Here is a 21372-nt window from a genome sequence, read left to right on the forward strand (position 1 = left end):
CAAGAAAAGCATTATATCAAAAAGCAGCGTTTCCTCCTGAGACCACAGTGCGTGAGTGAGAGAGAGAGAGAGAGAGAGAGAAAGAGAGAGAGAAGAGACGGACGCTCAGTCGGAGGGCGGGGCGGAGGTAAAAGGTCTCTGGCGCAAGCTTCTCCACAACAGCAGACAGAGAAGGCTCGGCTGAGCGAAAAAAATACTACACTGCATCAATATTTTTGTTAAATAGATTTTTGTACCTTAACTGGGTTCCAGATGCAGTTTATAAACTTGTAGCGGAGTTTGTTCGGGATTTTCCATTACGCTCCATTTTTAAAGTTTGCAATCGGGTGCTCTGTTTACGCAACGTTACCTCTGTTAGCGCGGTAATTTAGACAATAGACTGTTGACAGAGTAACGTTAACGTTCGCTTGTGCAGTTGTGTCGAATAGTATGCACTTATGGGAGTTATATGGTACGTCTAAATAACTGTCTTTTGAAGACAGCAAGATATATGCTATAGGCTAGTTAACCTTAGCATAGCTTCCCGTCACTTTTTATTAACTTGAAACTCCTCAAATACATTTGGGCACCATGAAAAAGAGTGAGACTGCTGCTGAGCCATTTCTTGGTCCTCCACCAGTAAAAAATAAATAAAACTTGAGGTTCTGTGTGGAAGCATTTTACAGTCAGTGGTGCTGCAGATAAAACAAACTGATACTGTATAATGTTTACAAAAGTGAAATCAGCAGAGTCAGAGATATTAAACATCTGTCAACATCTTCTATGCATAATCATTCATTTTCTTTTCGGCTTAGTCCCTTTTTCAATCTGGGGTTGCCACGGTGGAATGAACCACCAATTTATCCAGCATATGTTTTACACAGTGGCTGCCCTTCCAGCTGCTACCCAGCACAGGGAAACATCCATACACTCTCTTTCACACACATACAATAGGGAAAATTTAGCTTACCCAATTCACCTGTATTCCATGTGTTTGGACTGTGGGGGAAACCGGAGCACCCGGAGGAAACCCACGCCAACATGGGGAGAACCCAGTCGAGGCTCGAACCAGCAACCTTCTTGCTGTGAGGCGACAGTGCTACTCACTGTGCCACCGCGCAACCTTCTATGTAATGTATTATCACATGCACTAAAAGCATCCTCTCCTGATACGGTCTGTGAACCCCCCACAAGCATCAATCCCCTCAATCAGCCCAGCTATGTTCTGCTAAATCCTCCACAAGCACCAAACCATCAACACAGCCACATTCTGCCCCAGCAAGTCAGCTTCAAACATAAAAAAGTAAACAAAAAAAAAAACTTTGTGTCTGTTTTGTGGCAGGCAGATGACAAAAGCAGGGCTGTATCTTTTAGTATTATATAGAATACTTTTGTTCTGCCAGATCTCCCAGGCAGGGTTTTATTTAGATTTATTTAGCTAATTTTAGTTTTTGGAATTCTGTCCATTGGAAAAAAGTTCTTTCTGAAGAAGAACAGTTTTTTGAAGTATTTGTTTTTATTCTGTCTATTCAGTGTCCTTCAACAAGAACAGTGGTGGTGGGGTTCATAATATTCACAATGGTATTTTATTAGTTGTTGGTTTAACCATGGATGAGATAATGGCTTCTATGTTATTTTCTTTTCAATGACATTTCTTATCACATGTTCAAAAACAACAACCAATATTGCATATCAATAATATAATAATGGGTATAATTAAACTATACTTTCACTATAATGTAAATTAGAAGTGTAATAGAAAATATATATATTTTTGCGCCATTTTGAATTTTACTCGAATACAAATACAAATACAAATACTTTTCCCCCCTCAACAAATACAAATACCGGCTGCTCCGCACATCCCTAATATATATATATATATATATATATATATATATATATATATATATATATATATATATATATATATATATATATATATATATATATGTATGTATGTATATATATGTATGTATATATAGTATATAAAACGCACAAATATATATATAAAACTTAAGACTTTAAGTATTTCAAATAAATGTTAGAAAAAATAAGAGCCTTTTCAGTGAGTCTAAAGAGTTTATTTTTGTATTCCTAAATAACCTCTTAGTAAATTGTCATCAGTGTTTTTCATAAAGATTATTGTAATACTCTACAGTAAAGAGTCAATTTATGACTTGATACTTTTGAATTAATCATAATCGTTAAATCCTTAAAAAACTTTTACCTTCAGATTATATTTAAAACCTGTTCTTTTTGAAAATGATGATTACAGGTTTAATTCACCGACAAAGTTTAAAAGGCACACATACATGCCCTCAACCTGCATGAGTTTCTTTCTTCTGGAATACATTTTCACTAGATTGTTAGTCTACATGGTCACACACGTTCTCACAGTTTCTTTTTGTTGTTAATTGTATAGAAGCAGTCCTAAAATCTCTCTGTAGTTCTTTTGAATGAGTAATTGCTTTCCACAAAAGAGCACAACAGTTGGGCTTTGCAAATAAAAGTCAAATAAATCTTCATTGAGAAATAGATTTTTAACAATAACTGACCATTTAAACAGAGTAGCTGTTGTGAGAAATAAGGTTGTTGATTGATTGAATATCCTGGTGCTAAACCATTTACTTCAGTGTTAAGTCAAAGTAAAAATGAGTGGTTACATTCAATTCAGTCTCTTTATGCTAACAAAATACTTATGTATATGTTATAAGACATTAAAATGAAAATCTACAACTGTAAATTTTTTTTTTTATTTGGTTGTGTCATTCACAATGCTTTGTAGTTTTTTCCCCTTATTAAAGCCCTAAAATTCACATTTATTTGATTTTTGGGGTAATTTGCATATTTCTTATCAGTCTTTATAAAATACTTTAAAGAAATAGTTCACCCAAAAATGAAAATACTTTGATCATTTACTCTCCTTCATGTGGTTTTAAATCTTCATAAGTTTCTTTCTTCTGTTGAACACAAAATGAGATATTTAGAACAAAGTTTGCTGCACTCATCGACTTCCAAAGTAGGAAAAAACAATTACAATAGAAGTTAATGGCTCCCACACTGTAAAAAAAAAAAAACATCAAAAAAGTCAAAGCAACAAGTGTTTTTATGTTGCTTTAACCTGAAAGTTGGTGAGATGGAGTGAGGATCCGTGTGTAGCTTTATTTAGAAACGTCAGACAGGCAATGGTCAATCACAGGAGCAAACAGGTACATACAGGGAAATCCAGAAGCAGTCAATAGGGGTGTCAAAATTGATTGCTTCTTCGCCGCTGCCGCCTGCCGCTTATCAGTGTCACTCATCTGTGAATAGCCAAGCGCGCAAGAGCCAATCGCAGCCCTTTTTGTTGAGGGTGTGACCAATCAAAGGGGTGTAAGAGAACTTGGTAGACAAGGATCAGAAAGCGAGTGAGATATTTATATTTGTTTATATTAATTGCTATAAATGCTTGTGTTTAAAGGTACAGTTTATATATCTGACTGTTTGTATTAAATGACAAAATTGCATTAGGATATAGAATATAAATAGGATATAAATATAAATATATTCATACATTTTAATACAAGAATTCTGCTGTGAAGAAAATATAAGTGTGTATGAAAAACACCGTCAATGCACTGTGATGCACCGAGATATCGAATCGACGACATGATAATCATAACCTAACCAAACCATGAGACCAGTGTAGGTTTACAGCTCTAATAGTCACGGTCACAGGCAAAAAGATCGATACAGGCGATAAAGGGATTTTTACTTTTGATTTTAACTTTGTCCTATGCATTAATAGATCCCACACACACACACACACAGACACACAACCAGCACAACTACAAGCACACACATAAAAAGACAACCAACATTTTTGTTTGTTTGTTTGTTGTGTAATGCAAAGGGTGCTTTAAATTATTATTGTTTTGCTACTCTATTTAATTTCTATTTCCTCTACGATTAATTGTTCTGCTTTGTGGGGGAAAAAAATTTATTGTTTGAACTGAGAACCAGATAAAATAGTTTGAAGGAGTTTTTTTTGTGTGTGTGTGTGTGTGTGTGTGTGTGTGTGTGTGTTTTGAGACTATACCACTTTGAGACTATTAGGTTTGTGAGGAACTGATATCAATGACTGTGACCCTGTATTTTTTTTTCTCCTAAAGTAAATCTTTCAATTTCAACATTTTGTATGGACCTTTGAACCTGTATTTATGTATTTATTTTTTGTGTGTAGCTAGTGAAATACCCTCAGATACATATTTTTTATTATTATTTCTATACTCCATTTGGTAGATTTGGATCTACCTGGCGCCCGAACAAAAATATATACATTTAAGGATTAAAATCCTTTTTTTGTAAATTCAGTGGTTTCCTTTAAAGGCCACATAATTTACCCCTTTTTTGTAATTTAATATTAATATCATGGTTCTTCTGAGTGTGCCAGTTTAGGTTTAGTTCAACACACAGTTCAGATGTTTTTATTATAATGTGTTAAAAAGTGTTATTTTGGGGGCGTGTACACAGCTCGCTGTTTTAGGGGCGTGTTGCTTCACATGAAAATTAGTTTCGGCTTCCCGCCCAACAAAACAAGGGGGCGGAGCCAAGAGCTCCCACGCTCTGTGTTTGCAGCAGACAAAGAGAAGCTAAGTAAAATAGAGGATCAGCATTCAGCCGTACTTGTTCGACTCGGACAGAGACCAAGCAGAGACTACAAAATCATTTGTGTCTTTGTATAGTTTTACAGCCTAATGTGAGCTAGTTTCAAGTTCTGAGCTTGTACACCGAGACTAATAACCACCCACACTGAATTAACTTTGACTGAGGCACCGGATGCACCGCTCGAAGCCGCGACACGGCACACCAGGCACTCTCAGTGGCACGGCAGAAACATGAAGTGTCCCGAATTGTCGCACCACGCAGCACCATGCATTCCAGAACTCCAAACACAGGCCTCCACCAGGGCAAACACAATGGCGCCCCAAGTCGGTGGCCACCCGCGGCGCCCAGCCGCCGACCCGAAGCACCACCACTTGCACCCTGACAGAAACCCCAACACAATCTCACGGCAATTCGTAACTTTTTCATTTAGTGGCTAATTCGTATGAATTCGTACGATCTAACTCGTACAATTTAGTACGATTTGCTTATCCCCCAATGACGGTTGGGGTTAGGGGTGGGGTTAGGTGCCACGCCTCCTTTTTAAAATCGTTCCATTTCATATGACTAAACTCGTACAAATTCGTACGAATTAGCCACTAAACTGGCAAAACGTAAAATACTTACATTTTCAAGTGAGATCAGGCTGGAAACCCACACCTAGAACTCCGAAATGCACGGCCATGCACCATGCAAAGAGGCGCTTCTAGTGTGCGACCTGCAGGCAAGTTTGTGATATTATATCCAATAGAGAGACGCGCACATGAGGCATAGCGCTCGCACTTTTCCAGCTGCACCAAGTTAAGATCACAGGAAGCTTCTGTGATGCGACCGGCTGAAGTTTAAGGTAGACGCAATGAAAAGTACACGTTTGCAAACCTACCAAAAGGTACAAACAATAATTCAGATTAAAGCGAAAATGTGGAGACAATTGATTTTGTGTTGAGCCCAATGAGCCTTACATCTAAAAATAGAGCAAAGGTGTTCCTTTAATGAAATCGCTTTGACTCGCACGCTGAAAATGTCGGACATGAAACGACAAACTCAGGATATGGTGACGCCCCTGTCAATCAATATTGGTGGGTGGGGAACCGCACTCCTACGTCTAGTTGCGGTTACTCTGAAAACCGCTCCAATTGATCCACAATTTTATGTTATTAAATTGAAAAAAAAAGGACTGTGTGTGTGTATATCACCCCAATATGACAGGCTATACACGCATGTCTGTCCAAACAGCTTGAAAAGTAGATTTTTCTCCATACAGTAGGTGCCCTTTAAAATCGGAGTACATCAGCGCCACAGTGTCCAGCTGACACACACTGCCTGTGTTGCTGTTCTCTGACACCCGGGGCTCTGTAATGCTTTATTCATCTATTGGATTTAATTGTTTAAACTTATTTAAAGCCTCTGAGTGTTGTTTTAACCTCGGAGGACTAGGAAAAGTCCAACAGCGACAAACAACGAAAACAAGGCAAGGAACATGGTGAAATGGTCAACCCTTACTAAGGTCTACCTTTGCTCCCCATCAGTTGCATTCCTATGCATTAAATTATTCTGGGATGTTTGCCGAAATTGAAAGCACAGTCCTATATTTAGACATTTTTCCAGCAGTCGGCCGCCACTAAATCCAATCAGAGCCTCAAAAAGCTTGATGAATACGTGACATTACAGTACATTCAGCTGAACCTGCTTCAAAAACAGGCAAACCTGTACTGGTGTCTGTTCCTCTCATCTCAGAGATGCAGAAATGCTCATATCTTTTGTGTGGGGCGGGGGGACAGACGAATTTTCGGCTCTTCAGAGAGTGAAAAGAAAATACTGAGTGAAAAGACAGCGAGTCAGTGAGAGATTAAGTGGACCCTTAAACTGACAGTTGTGAAATCCACAATGACAGTATAATGTGGACAGACACCGGTTCTGCTGAATAACAACAGCAGCAAAAAACCCATCCAGCATAATAAGACGGAGACTACGGAGACTTCAGAAATAATGGCAGAGATGTACAGAGCAACAACTGTACCAATTAGATGTAAAGATGAAAGACTTCAAAACAGACCTTTAACGTTATGCTAATGATGCAATGTCATTAATATGCATAGCGATCAGGGGGGAAAATATGCACAGACTGGCAAACAACAATCTCATTCAGGGTCATGACAAACGGCTTAAAAAAACTGTCACAGAATGAGTGTTTAGAAGTAAAGCCAAAAAAATACAAATAAAATAAAAACATTGCTTAATTCATTAAATCTGTATTCTGCATATTCTCATATTTTTATTAAAAATGTGTTTAGGGATGTGTTGTGAAAGAAAGAAAGAAAGAAAGAAAGAAAGAAAGAAAGAAAGAAAGAAAGAAAGAAAGAAAGAAAGAAAGAAAGAAAGAAAGAAAGAAAGAAAGAAAGAAAAAGAAAGAAAAATAATTTCTCAATTTCTTGGGACCACTCTCTCAAGTAACTTTACATTTAAAGTGGGTAACTTTTGCATCAGGTCAAATGGGGTGCAACCCCATTTGCATCAGGGGTGGGGTTGGGTGCAACATCTCCTTTTAAAATCATACATTTTCGCAGGACTGAACTCTTACAAATTTGTACGAAATAGACACTAGACTGGCAAAATGCAAAATACTTAAATTCCCTGTGAGATCAGCCTAATCTTTGTGTATATATATTTATAGAGCCTTGGAATGCCAACTGACCCAGCAGGGGCTCGAACCAGTGATCCTGCTGCGAGGCGATCATGCTACCCACTGCACCACTATGACGCTCATATCTGTCTATCTATCTGTCTATCTGTCTATCTATCTATCTATCTATCTATCTATCTATCTATCTATCTATCTATCTATCTATCTATCTGTCTGTCTGTCTGTCTGTCTGTCTGTCTGTCTGTCTGTCTGTCTGTCTGTCTGTCTGACTACCTACATTCATACATACATACATTCATACATACATACATTCATACATATATATATATATATATATATATATATATATATATATATATATATATATATATATATATATATATATATATATATATATATATATACACTCACCGGTCACTTTATTCGGTACACTCTACTAGTACCGGGTTGGACCCCCTTTTACCTTCAGAACTGCCTTAATCCTTTGTGGCATAGATTCAACAATGTACTGGAAATATTCCTCAGAGATTTTGGTCCATATTGACATGGTAGCATCACGCAGTTGCTGCAGATTCAGACAGCTCTTTTGCATACCTCAGTTGTAACAAGTGGTCATTTGAATTACTGTTGCCTTTCTATCAGCTGGAACCAGTCTGGCCATTCTCCTCCCATCTCTAGCATCAACAAGGCATTTGTGCCCACAGAACTGGCGCTCACTGGATATTTTCTCTTTTTCAGAACATTCTCTGTAAACCCTAGAGATGGTTGTGCATGAAAATACCAGTAGATCGGCAGCTTCTGAAATACTCAGACCAGCCCGTCAGGCATCAACAACATGCAAGGTTCAAAGTCACTTAAATCACCTTTTTTTGTGATTGTGACTGATGACTTGCAGCAGATCGTCTTGATCATGTCTACATGCCTAAATGCATTGAGCTGTTGCCATGTGTTTGGCTAATTAGAAATTACATAGCACAGTATGTTTATTTATTTATTGGATAAACTCATTTGGATTTATTTGGATTATTATCTATTATTGGATTTATTTGGATTATTATATCATTATTATATGCATTTATTATTATTATTAAAACATTTGTTGATCAAAAAAAAAATTCTATAAAAAAAACAACATTTTTTATTTAAAAAGTTCTCAATATTACACTCAAAATTAAAAAAAAAAAATTTTTTTTAGTTTAATTGGTGTCCAACAGCATGTGGCTTAATTGTAACACACTGTAAAGTGTAAGGGGAAGGGTTAAGGGGTGGAATTGGGATTGGGACTTATTTATATAATGAGAATTTGCAACAATCGTATGCTAATAGTAACTTTTGATTCAGTTAATTCATGTGAAATGGAAGAATCTCATTCATCCATATTAATATAATTTGCTCATTTCACAAATGATATTAGACCTTATCTGAATAGGATTTGGGGGCAGGCTTCCTTTTAAAAATCATACGTCTTCATAGGAATGGAATCATATGAATTGGCTCCTTTTCTGACAATACATAAAATAAGATCAGGCAGTATAAAAAATACCTTTAATTTTCATTCAGTGGTATTATCCTTTTCTTTTCTTATGACTTTGTTGGGGTGAAATATGACCCTGCCATCATCTTGACAGGTTTCATGAGCTTCACCCAAACACAATTTGCATTAAAATATAGTCTAGCTCTCATTTTCTCTCTTGAGGATGGTAAAGTACAGACTCTTCCATGAAATATGGAACGCCACCGTGAGGTGACAGTTTTACATATCTGCGCATGTGGTTTTGGCTAAGATTTGGAATTCCTAAGATCTGATGCCAGGAGAAATTCAAAGAAAAAAAGGCAGATAAAGGTGAAGGACATTAACAAGAAAATGTAGACTAAAAAAAATAAACGATTTCATGTTGTTTTTTCAGTTTCGCTGAAGGACTTTTCAGTGGGTTTTTTCAGTGTTGCTGGGATTTAGATTCTTCCCCTTGGTGCAGGAGGTGTGGACTGGTGTTAATGAACAGTTGAGCTGTAAAAGCGCTAAAAGCATGAGTGATCAATACAAGCGATGTGCTAAAACATCGCCTTTGCTTTTCACCACTGGGTCTTGAGTCATTCTCATATTATTCCATATCCTTGAATAACACCAGCGCTTAAAGAAATGTAAATGATGTAGTTGTCACACACACAAACAGAGAACATGAAATGTAAGAACCAGCAAGTATACACACATGCACACAATACACAACAGTGATTACAGGGGGGTTTTAGTGGCTCTATTGCTGTGAACTACATATTCAGTGGCACATTGATGAGCATGATGCAAAACATCATGGCTAACACTTGGAGTCCTTGAAGTCAAACAGATGAGTGCCATTGTTGGCTCTGAAAGAACATTCCTCTGCATTGTACGCTGGGGAAGAAGTCTGTCAGTGATGTGAACCTACACTAGATTCTGATAAATAAACAAATATCTCGTCTTCAACAACCTTGAAGTAGGAACACATGAATTATTATTTTGATTAAACACATTAGCCAAACAAACAATATTTAATAAATTTGTATCTTTTTTTTGTTGTTGTTCATTTAGATTTTGTATTTGCACATTTTTCCATATTTTTTAGCATAAAACAGGACTTTATTCAATAAATGAGTATTAAGTTTAACTTTCTCATTGTAGCACTTTTATACTTGGACCAGCACTATGAGTACCACAATATATCTAGGTTCCACAGGGGTAGCTTAATGAAGGAAGAGGGAGTTGAACAATTAACTGATTTATTGCAGAGAACACACAATAAACAATCTAAACATCACTGGAGTACTCCAATAAGGAAAGAAAAAGAAAAGAAAAGAACATGAAAAGCTTTCAAATAAATGACAAAATGAAACAATGTAAAGCTAATACACCTGTTCGGTCGATGTGCTTTTGTTCAGACAGATACTCCATTACTTAATTGAGTCAGAGTTCACGACATGCCCACCATTGTACTGCCATTTGCAATCACAGGGGGCGACACCGAGTAGGCTAACTGTCATGACAAATGGATGAAGTCAGCGAGTTGCATGGTGGAGTTGCTAAATGAATAAATATAATTGTTGGAATATCTATCCAATTCTATGTGTGTTCAATAAAAAAGTCAGGAGAGAGTTTTCTTCAATGTCAAAAATCTTAGTAATTTATTCGACACAAATGAAATATTTGAGGACAGAGCTCTGGGTTACGTTACCCCAATGCACTGCACGAATTACAATCAGGAGGTTCGCAACTAACTTACATTTCCCTGACTCCAGCATATATACACAACTGATATTAACAGGTGGAGTTTTGGTGTAACGTCACTTATCAGTCATCCTGCAGTCTTTTGGCTGTTGCACCCAGACATACTTCCTCTTTCTGCAACCCTTCTCTGCATGCCAGAACTGAACAGTTAAGTGCATCTTTAATATATTTCACAACTTCTACACGCATTCAGCTCCTTGTGACATGTCTAGTCTTCTTGTTAGACAGAAGTCTAAAGCAAGGCCCCCCCGCACTTTTCAATCTTTATTCCTATTTTGCTATTTCCCTCTTGTCAGCAGTTCCTTCTAAAAAGTATACACAGTAAGAAAGAATAAGTATGTTTAATTAGTATATGGTATCATACAAAATAAAAATATTGATTAATCTGTTAGTCTAAACATTATTTTCTGATAGAAAATAAAGACAAAAGTTAAAAAAACAAATCCTTTTTCCTCACATAATATATTAAATAAATTGGTTGTGGATGAATTTGTAGAAAACTTATGAAAACATTTGGTAAAATGTTCTCTGTTAAGCATTTCGCCATCTTCCCAACAACATCTCTTTGTGACATCTCACATGGTTAAATATGATCTTCATATCTACAAGTTACACCTCTCTAACTTACTACAAGTGACGTCCCTTTATGTTACGCTTCTGTCGTGCACTCTGCAGACATATCCATTTGGCATTATACACACACAGGGCCCTATCATACACCTGGCGCAATGTAGAGCAAAGCACAGCGCAATTAATGTTTGCTAGTTTCAGTTTGGCGAAAGTGTCGTTTTGACGTTTTGCAGCATGCTGTTGCTGTTTAAATAGCAAATGCATTTGTGCTCATATGTGTGCCCATAGGCATTCTGGTCTAAAAAAGGAGGTGTGTTAAGGTGCATTGCTGGCGCGTTGATATTTTTAGGAGCTAAAATACACTGTTCAATAGACCAGCTTAGAGCAGGTCTAAAGTCCAGCGCAGATTGCGTTAGTTAAGCGCCTCGCTTAAACATTGCTTATTACACACAGGATTGAAAAAGAATTAAAAGATTAAAATATTACAAAATTATTATTTTCTACATAAATATAAAATCCACCGCCTTCATGATTTCTTCATCTCAGGGGGCTTTTTTAGTTTATTCATGACAATTTGCTTTTGTATAATGTTATTATTATTAGCAGTAGTACTTATTTTATGCATATTTATATTTGTTTTATTAAAAACAAGCTTAGATTTGTCCACCTGTCAGGTTTAGGACCAATTGGGGCATAGCATGTGTATTTAAGTATATAACTCAATTTTTTGAACACACTTCGTTATTATTGTTTATTTATTTGTTTGCTGGAAATTAGAACTAAATTTACAAATAATTTTGAAACATATCTTTGCGCTCAACAAAAAACTCTGAGACTCTGATTGGTTTATTCTCAAAACACACCTATAACTCATTAAGAGAATAAGCTCAGCCCTGTTAGACCGGCACAAAGCGGATTTTTCCATCCTTAAAATAGCAAAAGTGGAAATTTGACACGCCCTTAATGCTTTTGTGCCCTGCACTTTGGACGTTGCATGTGGATCACTAAAATAGAGCCCACAGAGTGTATTGAACAGAACTAAAGGTGAGTGTGAACTAATCAACAATCACAACAACAATCAAATGGTGGGAAAAAGGAACAAGTTAAAAACACGAGAACAAGAAACTCAAAAACTAGAGTAAACAGCTTTGTCATATCAATTTATTATATATATATATATATATATATATATATATATATATATATATATATATATATATATATATATATAATTTGGATCTAATCTTAACAACCCAAGCTGAAAACGTAGTTTATTTTTTTCAAGCGAATGCTGCGGGGCGGTGTGCCGCCGTTCCCTTTCGCGTTTGCCTTACCTCCTTGCGGAGGGCTTCCCCGCTGCAAACCGTTTGTCTACTCAGCTCACCGTGTACGTCGGCAGGCTCGAGATGCGGAGAGGAGTCAACCACGGCGACCGGTTTCGAGTCCAGGGAAGAGCGGTTCCAGCAATCAGGTAAGATGAAAACAGAATCCCAAAAATTAAGTGAACGAGTTTCGTGACAGGGTGAGAAGGCGGCGAAATCTGAAAACGCGGTAGGGAAGAAAAAAAATAAATAAATTAAAAAAAAAAAATCGGGGCTTTTATTTTTTCTCGCGGATTTGCGAAAACAAAAACTGCAGCCGTACGTACCCACCGGGACGTATTCTGCGGTCTCCATAAACGTCCGTGGGATTACGTTTCCACAATGAGCCCGGGTTGAATCTTAAATGATCATCTATGCTTAAGCTAAGCAAAAAGTGCTCCTAACATGGATTAAAAAATGGTAAAACTATTCTGTTTAACTCTTGGGGAGTTATAACGTTTATATTTTCCAAAAAAATATATATATTCTTTTGAAATTGGCATTGGCTCAAAAAAATGTATCTCTGCATCCCTTATGATATAGCAACAAATAAAAATAAACGTTTTCTTGAAAAAATATTGCTTCAGTTAATGGTTTGCAATTAGCATTTGACCTTTTCCAAAAGTCCCCACAAAGAGATTTGTTCCCCATTTCCTTTTTGCTCTGTGGAAAGCTAAAGCTGCAAAGCTCATATTCTCAAACCACTCACAATGCACAAATAACCTTATAAATCCAAGGTGGCTGAATTCTGAAGCGAAATTTGGGCATTAAAAGTTTTCCAAGTGATGAAAAAGTTTATCTGAATTGCCCAAATCTTAAGCGACAGTCACTGCGAGTCAAAAATCCGTCTGCTGCTCTCCAGTCTGTGCCTGTGATTTTCAAAACAATTGTACAAACACCCTCGAGAGGATTCAACCCAGCATGAAACATCAGGATGCTCATCCCCGTCTCTTGTCTTTCTTCTTTCGAGTGATACAATACTGAAAGCAATGACGGAAAGCAAGCAAAAGCATGTTATTTACGCATTACTCACACCAACAGAGCATTATGCAAATGCGCGCTCACGCCCCATCAAACAGCACACCATTAGAACCTCCGCTGGAGGAATTATGCAGCTTCTCTGACTAGTGCAGTTATTATATTCAACAATAACAAAAGATAAAAGTCAAACGTACAATAGAATAAAAAATGAGCAGCGCTTCAGAGCGGCGCGCACGAGCCGAGAAGAGAATATTTAATAATCTTATTAAAGATAATTTGAATGAAATCTTTGATTGTAAAACAGCAGCAGCGGTGTTATCTTTTATCAGGGTAAAGTCGAACTGTGGGGGATTCAAATGCTCACCAGCTGCAGCCTCGGGGAATTTGATTTAGTTTATGAAAAACTCATTAAAAACTAACAACGCGCAAACACTACTACATAAATCAGACATCCGCGCAACTGCACCTAAAGGAAACAAGAGCGGGCAGCTTTGCAATTAAGGGACATGTAAAAAAAAATGTGCATGTCAGCATATGTGCAGTCCACCGGGACATTAGAAGTCACAGCTTTCAGATAAATAATCGCACAATTTACCGCACCACGGCCAATCGAGCTGCTGGAAACAAGGGGATCAGGAGTCTTTAGAGACTCTCAAACTTTGACACAGCTTTCTGTATGTATTATTTGCACATTATCTACTAATTGAAGAAGTTTAAAACTGTACAACTTATCCATTAGTTTTGTAAATGAATGTCAAGTGCTCTTGGCAGAAGCTGCCACATTTCTAGGTGGCTACTATGAGGTGGTTTGGGGTTTATACACTATATGGAACATGAACTTTTATTTAATTTAACATTGAAGGAATAATTTATTAAAATAATTATTAAATCATTTTAATATAAATGTAAATCCACTTAGCGAGGTAAATATTGGGTCATACTTTATTTTGATGGTCCGTTTGCTGAATTTAAGTTACATTGCACCTACATGTCAACTAGTTCTCATTAGATTTTAAGTAGACTGTTAGGGTTAGGGTTGGGGTTAGGGTTAGTGTAAGTTGACATGTACTACCAAAGTTTCTTATAGTCAGTTAAATGTCTGTTGAAGGAGCATTATTAACAGGTATTAAGCAGACAATCTACTAATACTCTAATGGACCATCAAGTGTTACCAAATATTGTTAACAATATCAAGGGTGCCATTATTAGTGAGGATTGGTTTACTTTACCAAAAATCTTGCACAGTAAATGGTTGTCAATCAATGGGAATCTACATTTAAATCTGTCTGATGACAAAGAAATGGAATAAGGTCATAAGTGGGAAGCATCTCCAGTAGCTCATGACAGCAGCATTACAAACCCAATCATCACAGTTTTAATGTTTAAACCTTCCCCAACCATAAACACAACCATAACAGTTATTATTGTCTAAACTCTCCCCAACCCTAAACTCAACCCTCATAGTTATTAAAATCTACACATTTCCCAACCCTAAACACAACCATCACCATTATTAATGTCTAAACCTTCCCCAACCCTAAACTCAACCATCACAGTTATTAAAATCTACACATTCCCCAACCCTAAACACAACCATCACCGTTATTATTGTCTAAACCTTCCCCAACCCTAAACTCAACCCTCATAGTTATTAAAATCTACACATTCCCCAACCCTAAACACAACCATCACCATTATTAATGTCTAAACCTTCCCCAACCCTAAACTCAACCATCACAGTTATTAAAATCTACACATTCCCCAACCCTGAACCCAACAATCACAGTTATTAAAATCTACACATTCCCCAACCATCACAGTTATTAATGTGTAAACCTTCCTCAACCCTACACACAACCATCACAGTTATTAATGTCTAAACCTTCCTCAACCCTACACACAACCATCACAGTTATTAATGTCTAAACCTTCCCCAACCCTACACACAACCATCATAGTTATTAATGTCTAAACCTTCCCCAACCATTAAATTATAAGTTGACTGTTAGGGTTAGGGTTGGGGCTATAGGGTTAGTTGACATGTACTTGCAAAGCTTTTTATAGTTATTTGTCTGTTGAAGGAGCATATCAATAAAAATTAAGCAGACAGTCTACTAATACTCTAATAGACCATCAAAATAAAGTGTTATCATATATTGTAAACAATACCAAGCATTTCCAATGACAGCAGCAACTAACTAGTCAACAGCCATAGTAACAAGTATATGGTCAGGAAAAAGTAACAAAGTCCCTAAGTTTCTCCTTAAGTCCATGATCATCTCCACTGTTTTGAGTGTGCTAAGCTCCTGGCTGTCAAGACTGCACCAGTCAGCCAGATCTAAAGTATTCCCATACTGTAGCGTGATAATATTCTGAGTGAATCACTGAAGGCTTTTAGTCTGTATTGAGGATGTAATTGCCATACCTTTCTGGACTCTAAACAAGTCTCGATCATTGTTTTATGCGCTTTCCTAAAATATCTTAATGTGCGTTCTGAAGATGAATGTAGGTCTCAGGTGGTTGGAACTATATGAGGCTAGTAATTAGAGTCATTAAGAAGAGATTTTTCATTTTGGGGTGAGTTAACATTTTAGGACTGTCCCTCATGAAAATGAACACTTAAGTGGTCTTATTTCATTCATTAAAAGTACACACACACAAAAAGTATTGATTTTTCAGTGGTTCTTTGGGGTGGTTCCACCAACCAAACAAGGATTTTTGACCTCAGAAAAGCCTAAAAGTGATTCAAAAAGGTTTTGATGGTCTATTAAATTCCTAGCAAGTCATTTTATAGCAAAGCATATGACATTGGTGTTTAGCACATATACACACAGGTGCTTTATAGCACTTATAGCATTTCCCCCTATGATTACAAGCAAATGAACCTCTTTTAGTGCTATTAGCAACATTTTTGTTTAGAGTGTATAATATCTGCCTTTACTTTTATAAGGACAGCTTTTAACGCTCACTACACATTCAAGTGCACATTTGATATGATTAAAGTTACCATAGAATCACATTCTGACTATAGCTAGGCATAGCTGAATAATAATAGACCCATACATGAAAATCACACACCACGAGCCCCAAACACCACTGCTTCCTCGATTTGCTATTTCTGTGCAGAATATTGTAAAAATCTGTGGATTTATGTGGAATGACTTTGGGTGTATCGCAACTAAAAACATAATATGTTAAATACAAAATTATATGTTTAACTTTTATTTAATGTTTACAATGCAAATCAATTAGATCGATTTTTTTGGTAAACAAAGCAAGTCTCTTTTATAATGGATCTGCCATATATCTACTAAAGACAGAAATTACAACTTTACAAACTGTATTTTAAGTAAATCATATGAAAGTTTTCAAATTAGTCGGTAATAATACTGAAATTCATTAAAAATTATACGTTTTACTCTTATTTAATGTTCACAATGCAAATCCTATTAGATCGATTTTTTTGGTAAACAAAGCAAGTCTCTTTTATAATGGATCTGCCATATATCTACTAAAGACAGAAATTTCAACTTTACAAACTGTAATTTAAGTAAATCATATGAAAGTTTTCAAATTAGTCGGTAATAATACTGAAATTCATTAAAAATCACACAACTAGATAAAAAGACGCAATTTTAGGCTGAAAATCTGTGGAAATCTGCACATTTCTGCACACACAGATTCTCTGTGGGCCTACTAATATGTATATATATAAGCTTATATTATACTTACTATATATTGAAGTCAGAATTATTAGCCCCCCTTTGAATTCTTTTTTCTTTTTTAAATATTTCCCAAATGATGTGTAACAGAGCAAGGAAATTTTCACAGTATGTCTGATAATATTTTTTCTTCTGGAGAAAGTCTAATTTGTTTTATTTAAGCTAGAATAAAAGCAGTTTTTAATTTTTAAAAAACTATTTAAAGGACAAAATTAATAGCCCCTTTAAACTATATATTTCTTTGATAGTCTACAGAAAAAAACGTCGTTATACAGTAACTTGCCTAATTGCCCTAACCTGTCTAGTTAACCTAATTAACCTAGTTTTCCTTTAAATGTCACTTTAAGCTGTATAGAAGTGCCTTGAAAAATATTTAGTCAAATAACATGTTCTGTCATCATGGCAAAGACAAAATAAATCAGTTAGTAGAGATGAGTTATTAACACTATTACGTTTAGGGGTGTTGAAGGGGGCTAATAATTCTGACTTCAACTGTGTGTGGCACTCTATATTTGAAAATGGCATATAGGCAGGGAAACTTGAGCCAGCCACACTGCATCTCATCTCTACATTGCTTTCTATATGTTGCTAAAAGATGTAGATAGATGCCGAATGGCAGCACTGGTGTATGTTACTAAGCCATTCTCAAGCAGTTAGAGCAGTTCTCAGCTAGTCATCTGTTCATAGTGCTACACAAAGCAAAATGCAGGATATACGGATTATCAGATTATTCAGGGCCACATTGAAGAGGCATATGGTCTGTTTAAATGTTCCTGTATATTGTGAAATTTACTGCAAATGTTTTTGATGAGGTAAAAAATACATGTACACTCTGCTGAGTATGTGTTCAATGCATGTTTATGCACAGTGTCATATCATTCCACTCAAACAGTAATTTCTTAGGAGTAAAAAGATGCTAATAAACTTTATAAAATATTATACACTAACTGGCCACTTTATTAGGTACACCTTACTTGTACAGGGTTGGACCTCCCTTTTACCCTCAGAACTGCCTTAATCCTTTTGTGGCATAGATTCAACAAGGTACTGGAAATATTCCTCATATCCATACTGACATGATAGCATCACGGAGTTGCTGCAGATCCATGATGCCAATCTCCATCTCTAGGTTGGACATGTTCTGCATTCAGAGATGCTCCTCTGCATACCTCGGTTGTAACGAGTGGTTTTTTGAGTAACTGTTGCCTTACTTCGAGCTTGAACCACTCTAGCCATTCTCCTCTGACATCTGGCATCAACAAGGCATTTGCGTTCACAGAACTGCCACTGGATATTTTCTCTTTTTCAGTCCATTCTCTGTAAACCCTAGAGATGGTTGTGCTTGAAAATTCCAGTGGATCCGTAGTTTCTGAAATACTCAGACCAGCCCATCTAGCACCATCAGCCATGCCACGTTCAAAGTCACTTAAATCACCATTCTTCCCCATTCTTGTGCTCAGTTTGAACAGCAGCAGATCATCTTGATCATTTCTACATGCCAAAATGCACTGAGCTACTGCCGTGTGATTAGCTGATTAGAAATTTGTGTTAACGTGCAGTTGTACCTAATAAAGTGGCCAGTGAATATATATATGTTTAGGCTTAAAAATACACTTCTGTCTGCTCCTTTTGTCAAGGATAATTATTATTTACCCTATACCTGTATTTCATCCGCAACACCGGAGCAAAATTGTTTACTCTGCAGGCTTAAAGGTAGCTGACTCACTCCTTCTAGCTAAAATAAACCTCTTCGCCACTTTAGTTGAAACGATTGTTAACAAGACATCTCCATTTTCTTTTATATTTTTTGAGTATGAATATTTTGCACATTTATTTAGAGTGCATCGTGCTGTGCGTGTATTATAAATGAGCACATAAAATCGTTTCTAGAAATCTTTTTAACCCGAGCCACGTGCCTACTATGTAGATTTCAGAGAACAATTAAAAATACTGAATCAATGCACTCCATGGCACCTTTAAGCGTAATCAGTTTTCACAAGGGTTGTAATTCACATTTATGAATTACAGGTTTGTTTAGTTAAAAGACAAAACGCTCTCAAAGGTATCCTAAGCTCAAATCTCCCTTCAGCTCACCAATTCAGATGAAAGCAAGACCCCCATCCCCAAGCTCCGGATCAAATTAATGACAAAATCTATCATGTCTGCTGCCAGCCTGTCACCCTTAATTCACTTAGAAATTTAGTTGAATAAACCACGGAGTCTGCCAATAATCTCCCTCAAAACCAACTGAAACACAATCAGCATGACACCTCTGCTAACCGAAATCTTTGATGCGAGATTCAGAGATGCTGAAAAGCAGACCTACAGTATACAGAGGTTAAACGTGTAACCAGAGGTGGAGTTTGCCCACGATGATGGAGGTTTGGGATGAAAAGAAGTCTCAGTTCGCTTCAGTTCTCATTACTCTTAATTCAGGTGTTCTTCTGGCGCTCTTTCTCGCTCCACATGCACAGTCATTGGGATTGAGGACGGTGCTCTAATTGGACTGTCAGGATACTTTGAGGCTTTGATGAAGAAATTGAGACAAATTCATCTTGAGAGACAGCCATTTTGGCGCTTTAAAATCGTTTCTCAGTACGGCTATCATCCCTGAGATTTCCTTACCTAATCAGTAGGCACATTGTAAAATGGGCCAAAAGTCTCAAAGTTGTGTTTAGAATGTGCAAATGAGTTCAGTCGTTTGATTTAATAACCTGATTATCTAACAAACGTAACCTTCATAGTTATTTTTTCCCTCGTCTTTATCGGCCTTGGCTTGCTCTCCGGCACGATTCTTTGAAAAAGTGTTTTGGCACCATCCACTGTTCCCAGGTCTAGTAAGCTAGCTGCCTCCTCACAGGCGCGCACCTGATGTGATGACTGTTCCAAAAAGTAGGCAGCATAATTATAAAGCATAATTACGCTGCCTCCAGATATACCTGAATTTGGTTGAATTCCAAGGCAACATCACAGCAGTCCCAGAATACACTGCATTAAACTCTGAAGCTAGAATGGTGGATACCATACAGAGAGTGTTAAGAGTTTAGTTATATAATAATGGTGTATATATCAAGTAGCATAACCATTTTGGCTTTAGGGGACTTTGCTCTAAACTGTATCTTAAATATTAAAATATTAAATATATTAAAATAACAGAAAATATATATTGCAGACGACGCGGTGGCGGAGTAGGTAGTGCTGTCGCCTCACAGCAGGAAGGTCACTGGTTTGAGCCTTGGCTGGGTTAGTTAGCATTTCTGTGTGGAGTTTGCATGTTCTCCCTGCGTTCGCATGGGTTTCCTCTGGGTGCTCCGGTTTCCACCACAAGTCCAAAGACATGCGGTACAGGTAAAATTGGGTAAGCTAAATTGTCCTTAGTGTATGTGTGTGAATAAGAGTGTATGAGTGTTTCCCAGCGATGGGTTGCATCTGGAATGGCATTCGATGTGTAAAATATGTGCTGTATAAGTTGGCGGTTCATTACGCTGTGGCGACCCCTGATTAATAAAAGGACTAATGCTAATATGGGAGAGATCATCACTAATGGGCGGGGCATTTCCTGACATACACTCTCAGAAATAAAGGTACGCGAGCTGTCACTGTGGTGGTACTATTTCAGAAGGTGCATGTTTGTACTTAAAGGGTACATATCGGTACCTCAAAAGTATATATTAGTACCTAACAATTTTAAAAAGGAACCCTTTTTGTACTTTTTAGGTACTAATATGTACCCTTGAGGTATTATTGTGGACCTTTAAGGTACATATTTGTACCTTTTTTAAAGGTACCACCTTAGTGACAGTTCACGTACCTTTATTTCTGAGAGTCTATACAATGGGAGAAAGTGAATCAACATGTTTTCATAAGTTATTATAACGTATTTATAGTGTTATTATAATTAATAAAATTAGTAATTTTTTTACCCTTAGAAGCTGGTTATAATCACAGACTGTTCCCACACAACTGTGTTTAAATTAGGGGTGTCAAAATTAATCATCGCAAGGGAGGCGATCGCGAGTATTTACAACGCTCTAACTACTTAAAACTCATAAACTGTGCACAATTTCACTGTGTGTGTTTGCTGGATCAGTCTTTCACTGACATATACAACAAAAGCCCCTATTTCCCTGAGATCAAGAGAATGAAAGTACTCTAGTATTTCTCTCTCTCATTCTGTCTTTTCTCTCTCCGTGAACTGCTTTTAGA

General features: G+C 36.9%; 2 protein-coding genes across 5 annotated transcripts in view; one reads left to right on the forward strand and one right to left on the reverse strand.

Moving 5' to 3' along the window:
- Window positions 1-21372, reverse strand: part of LOC147846195 (uncharacterized) — a 1020765-nt gene that overhangs the window by 544326 nt on the left and 455067 nt on the right. The window lies entirely within an intron of this gene.
- The window catches only part of apoltp (apolipoprotein lipid transfer particle homolog), a 597023-nt gene continuing 575757 nt past the window's right edge, over window positions 107-21372 (forward strand). For all 4 annotated transcript variants that reach the window (XM_087240371.1, XM_087240372.1, XM_087240368.1 and 1 more), the window contains exon 1: window positions 107-451. Coding sequence is in view for 2 of the 4 variants with exons in the window: in XM_087240368.1 (XP_087096494.1) it covers window positions 430-451 (22 nt within the window). In the remaining 2 variants the exon portion in view is untranslated. The remainder of the gene's footprint in view (window positions 452-21372) is intronic.

This window comes from Danio rerio, chromosome 2, assembly GCF_052040795.2.
Source record: "Danio rerio strain M-AB ecotype USA chromosome 2, GRCz13ab, whole genome shotgun sequence".
NCBI classification, from domain to species: Eukaryota; Metazoa; Chordata; class Actinopteri; order Cypriniformes; family Danionidae; genus Danio; species Danio rerio.